The sequence below is a fragment of the Lepidothrix coronata genome, unplaced genomic scaffold (assembly GCF_001604755.1).
Source record: "Lepidothrix coronata isolate B3197 unplaced genomic scaffold, Lepidothrix_coronata-1.0 Scaffold548, whole genome shotgun sequence".
Lineage (NCBI taxonomy): Eukaryota > Metazoa > Chordata > Aves > Passeriformes > Pipridae > Lepidothrix > Lepidothrix coronata.
The window spans coordinates 17,084-22,773 of NW_016690728.1; the positions used below are offsets into that span (position 1 = coordinate 17,084).

The 5,690-nt window shown below is 51.1% G+C and overlaps 1 protein-coding gene across 1 annotated transcript in view; it reads left to right on the plus strand.

Annotated features, from left to right (window-relative positions):
• CYHR1 (cysteine and histidine rich 1) overlaps positions 1-5,686 on the plus strand; it is a gene marked incomplete at its 3' end in the record, with an annotated part of 19,413 nt that extends 13,727 nt beyond the window's left edge. Inside the window, exon 2 of the mRNA XM_017839894.1 lies at positions 5,107-5,686. Coding sequence (XP_017695383.1) covers positions 5,107-5,686 — 580 coding nt within the window. The remainder of the gene's footprint in view (positions 1-5,106) is intronic.
• Between the last annotated feature and the right edge of the window lie 4 nt (positions 5,687-5,690).

Below are 5,690 nucleotides of genomic sequence, written 5' to 3' on the forward strand. Positions count from 1 at the left end.
CTTGCTTCTGGATCTGGATACCACTGATGGTTTTCCATGTCTCTCCCAGATTCCCAAACCAAGACATGATGGTTTTCCATGTCTCTCCCACATTTCCCAAGCCTTGCTTTTGCACCCACCTGCACCACTGATGGTTTTCCATGTCTCTCCCAGATTTCCCAGTCTTGTTTCTGTATCCAACTGCTTCAGATGGTGGTTTTCCACGTCTCTCCCATTCCCAAGCCTTGGTTTTGCATCCCACTACACCACTGATGGTTTTCCATGTCTCTCCCAGATTCCCAAACCATGCTGTGCCACTGTCGGTTTTCCATGTCTCTCCCACATTCCCAAGCCTTGCTGTGCCACTGACGGTTTTCCCTGTCTTATCCAGACTTTCCAGCCTTGCTTTTACATCCAGCTCTGCCACTGATGGTTTTCCATGTCTCTCCCAGATTCCCAAGCCTTGCTGTGCCACTGATGGTTTTCCACGTCTCTCCCAGATTCCCAAGCCTTGCTTTTGCATCCACCTGCACCACTGATGGTTTTCCATGTCTCTCCCACATTTCCCAGTCTTCTTTCTGTATCCAACTGCTTCAGATGGTGGTTTTCCATGTCTCTCCCATTCCCAAGCCTTGGTTTTGCACCCAGCTGCACCACTGATGGTTTTCCATGTCTCTCCCAGATTCCCAAGCCTTGCTGTGCCACTGATGGTTTTCCATGTCTTATCCAGACTTTCCAGCCTTGCTTCTGCATCCAACTGCACCACTTGTGGTTTTCCATGTCTCTCCCAGATTCCCAAGCCAAGACATGATGGTTTTCCATGTCTCTCCCACATTTCCCGGTCTTGCTTCTGGATCTGGCTACCAATGATAATTTTCCATGTCTTCCACATTCCCAAGCCTTGCTGTACCACTGATGGTTTTCCATGTCTTATCCAGACTTTCCAGCCTTGCTTTTGCATCCAGCTGCACCACCGGTGGTTTTCCATGTCTCTCCCAGATTCCCAAGCCTTGGTTTTGCATCCAGCTGCACCACTGTCGGTTTTCCATGTCTCTCCCACATTTCCCAATCTTCTTTCTGTATCCAACTGCTTCAGATGGTGGTTTTCCATGTCTCTCCCATTCCCAAGCCTTGCTTTTGCATCCAACTGCACCACTGATGGTTTTCCATGTCTCTCCCACATTCCCAAGCCTTGCTGTGCCACTGGTGGTTTTCCATGTCTCTCCCAGATTTCCCAGTCTTGCTTCTGGATCTGGATACCACTGGTGGTTTTCCATGTCTCTCCCAGATTTCCCAATCTTCCTTCTGGATCCACCTGCACCACTGATGGTTTTCCATGTCTCTCCCCCATTCCCAAGCCTTGCTGTGCCACTGATGGTTTTCCATGTCTCTCCCAGATTTCCCAATCTTCTTTCTGTATCCAACTGCTTCAGATGGTGGTTTTCCATGTCTCTCCCATTCCCAAGCCNGATGGTTTTCCATGTCTCTCCCAGATTTCCCAATCTTCTTTCTGTATCCAACTGCTTCAGATGGTGGTTTTCCATGTCTCTCCCATTCCCAAGCCTTGCTTTTGCATCCAACTGTGCCATTGATGGTTTTCTATGTCTCTCCCACATTCCCAAGCCAAGACATGATGGTTTTCCATGTTTCTCCCACATTTCCCAGTCTTGCTTCTGGATCTGGATACCAATGATAATTTTCCATGTCTTCCACATTCCCAAGCCTTGCTGTGCCACTGATGGTTTTCCCTGTCTTATCCAGACTTTCCAGCCTTGCTTTTGCATCCAGCTGCACCACTGATGGTTTTCCACGTCTCTCCCAGATTTCCCAAGCCTTGCTTTTGCATCCAGCTGCACCACTGGTGGTTTTCCACGTCTCTCCCACATTCCCAAGCCTTGCTGTGCCACTGATGGTTTTCCCTGTCTTATCCAGACTTTCCAGCCTTGCTTTTGCATCCAACCGCACCACTGATGGTTTTCCATGTCTCTCCCACATTCCCAAGCCTTGCTTTTGCATCCAACTGCGCCACTGATGGTTTTCCATGTCTCTCCCACATTCCCAAGCCTTGCTGTGCCACTGGTGGTTTTCCACGTCTCTCCCAGATTTCCCAGACTTGCTTCTGGATCTGGATACCACTGATGGTTTTCCATGTCTCTCCCAGATTCCCAAGCCTTGCTGTGCCACTGGTGGTTTTCCATGTCTTATCCAGTCTTTCCAGCCTTGCTTTTGCATCCAGCTCTACCATTGATGGTTTTCCATGTCTCTCCCACATTCCCAAGCCTTGCTTCTGGATCCAGCTGCACCACTGATGTTTTTCCATGTCTCTCCCACATTTCCCAGTCTTGCTTCTGGATCTGGATACCACTGATGGTTTTCCACGTCTCTCCCAGATTCCCAAGCCTTGCTTTTACATCCAACTGCACCACTGATGGTTTTCCACGTCTCTCCCAGATTTCCCAGTCTTGCTTCTGGATCTGGCTACCACCGATGGTCTTCCACATCTCTCCCACATTCCCAAGCCTTGCTGTGCCACTGATGGTTTTCCATGTCTCTCCCAGATTCCCAAGCCTTACTTTTGCCTCCAACTGCGCCACTGATGGTTTTCCATGTCTCTCCCAGATTTCCCAGTCTTGCTTCTGGATCTGGATACCACTGATGGTTTTCCATGTCTCTCCCAGATTCCCAAGCCTTACTTTTGCATCCAACTGCACCACTGATGGTTTTCCATGTCTCTCCCAGATTTCCCAGTCTTGCTTCTGGATCTGGATACCACTGATGGTTTTCCATGTCTCTCCCAGATTCCCAAGCCTTGCTTTTGCACCCACCTGCACCACTGATGGTTTTCCATGTCTCTCCCACATTTCCCAATCTTCTTTCTGTATCCAACTGCTTCAGATGGTGGTTTTCCATGTCTCTCCCATTCCCAAGCCTTGCTTTTGCATCCAACTGCACCACTGTCGGTTTTCCATGTCTCTCCCACATTCCCAAGCCAAGACATGATGGTTTTCCATGTCTCTCCCAGATTTCCCAGTCTTGCTTCTGGATCTGGATACCAATGATGGTTTTCCATGTCTCTCCCACATTCCCAAGCCAAGACATGATGGTTTTCCATGTCTCTCCCACATTTCCCAGTCTTGCTTCTGGATCTGGATACCAATGATAATTTTCCATATCTTCCACATTCCCAAGCCTTGCTGTGCCACTGATGGTTTTCCACGTCTCTCCCACATTTCCCAGTCTTCCTTCTGTATCCAACTGCACCACTGATGGTTCTCCATGTCTCTCCCAGATTCCCAAGCCTTGCTTTTGCATCCACCTGCACCACTGATGGTTTTCCACATCTCTCCCACATTCCCAAGCCTTGCTGTGCCACTGATGGTTTTCCATGTCTCTCCCAGATTTCCCAGTCTTCTTTCTGTATCCAACTGCTTCAGATGGTGGTTTTCCATGTCTCTCCCAGATTCCCAAGCCTTGATTTTGCATCCAGCTGCACCACTGATGGTTTTCCATGTCTCTCCCACATTCCCAAGCCAAGACATGATGGTTTTCCATGTCTCTCCCAGATTTCCCAGTCTTGCTTCTGGATCTGGCTACCAATGATAATTTTCCATGTCTTCCACATTCCCAAGCCTTGCTGTGCCACTGGTGGTTTTCCATGTCTTATCCAGACTTTCCAGCCTTGCTTTTGCACCCACCTGCACCACTGATGGTTTTCCATGTCTCTCCCACATTCCCAAGCCAAGACATGATGGTTTTCCATGTCTCTCCCAGATTCCCAAGCCAAGACATGATGGTTTTCCATGTCTCTCCCAGATTCCCAAGCCTTGCTTTTGCCTCCAACTGCGCCACTGATGGTTTTCCATCTTTCCCACGTTCCCAAGCCTTGCTGTGCCACTGATGGTTTTCCATGTCTTATCCAGACTTTCCAGTCTTCCTTCTGTATCCAACTGCTTCTGATGGTTTTCCATGTCTCTCCCACCTTATCCAGCCTTGCTTCTGGATCCAGCTGCACCACTGATGGTTTTCCATGTCTCTCCCACATTCCCAAGCCTTGCTGTGCCACTGATGGTTTTCCACGTCTCTCCCACATTCCCAAGCCATGCTGTGCCACTGATGGTTTTCCACGTCTCTCCCAGATTCCCAAGCCTTGCTTCTGGATCCACCTGCACCACTGATGGTTTTCCATGTCTCTCCCAGATTCCCAAGCCTTACTTTTGCATCCAACTGCACCACTGGTGGTTTTCCACGTCTATCCCACATTCCCAAGCCTTGCTGTGCCACCGATGGTTTTCCATGCCTTATCCAGACTTTCCAGCCTTGCTTTTACATCCAGCTGCACCACCGATGGTTTTCCATGTCTCTCCCACATTCCCAAGCCTTGCTGTGCCACTGATGGTTTTCCATGTCTCTCCCACATTTCCCAATCTTCTTTCTGTATCCAACTGCTTCAGATGGTGGTTTTCCACATCTCTCCCATTCCCAAGCCTTGGTTTTGCATCCCACTACACCACTGATGGTTTTCCATGTCTCTCCCACATTCCCAAGCCAAGACATGATGGTTTTCCATGTCTCTCCCAGATTTCCCAGTCTTGCTTCTGTATCTGGCTACCAATGATAATTTTCCATATCTTCCAGATTCCCAAGCCTTGCTGTGCCACTGATGGTTTTCCATGTCTTATCCAGACTTTCCAGTCTTGCTTCTGCATCCAGCTGCACCACTGTCGGTTTTCCATGTCTCTCCCAAATTCCCAAGCCAAGACATGATGGTTTTCCACGTCTCTCCCACATTCCCAAGCCTTGCTGTGCCACTGGTGGTTTTCCATGTCTTATCCAGACTTTCCAGTCTTCCTTCTGTATCCAGCTGCTTCTGATGGTTTTCCACAGCTCTCCCACCTTATCCAGCCTTGCTCCTGGATCCAGTTGTGCCACTGGTGGTTTTCCACGTCTCTCCCACATTCCTAAGCCTTGCTGTGCCACCGATGGCTTCCCACGCCTCTCCCATCTTTCCCGCCCTCTCTTTGGGATCCCTCGGCCCTTCCCGCCGCCGGCCCGGCCGGATCCCCGTCGTTCCGTTCCCGCCCCGCCCCTGCCCTGACGGTTTTCCCGGGTGTTTTCCGTGTCTCCCAGGGTGACCCAGTGCAAGTACAAGCGGATCGGGTGCCCCTGGCAGGGCCCCTACCACGAGCTGACGGTGCACGAGGCCGAGTGCACCCACCCCACCAAAACCGGCAACGAGCTCATGGAGATCCTGGACGAGATGGACCAAACGAGGAAAAAGGAGATGCAGCTCTACAACAGCATCTTCAGCCTGCTCAGCTTCGAGAAGATCGGATACACAGGTACCGGCGGCTCCCCGGGAATCCCGGGAATCCCGCTCGGCCCCACGGCTTGGGGGGGGTGTTGGCCTTCCGACCACAAACCCTGGTGGCTCCTCATGCCCTTCCGACCACAAACCCTGGTGGTTCCTCATCCCCTGGTGGATCCTCCTCCCCTTCCAACCACAAACCCTGGTGGTTCCTCATCCCCTTCCCACAAACCCTGGTGGCTCCTCCTCCCCTTCCCACAAACCCCGGTGGCTCCTCATCCTCTTCCCACAAACCCTGGGGGCTCCTCCTCCCCTTCCCACAAACCCCGGTGGCTCCTCATCCTCTTCCCACAAACCCTGGGGGCTCCTCCTCCCCTTCCCACAAACCCCGGTGGCTCCTCATCCC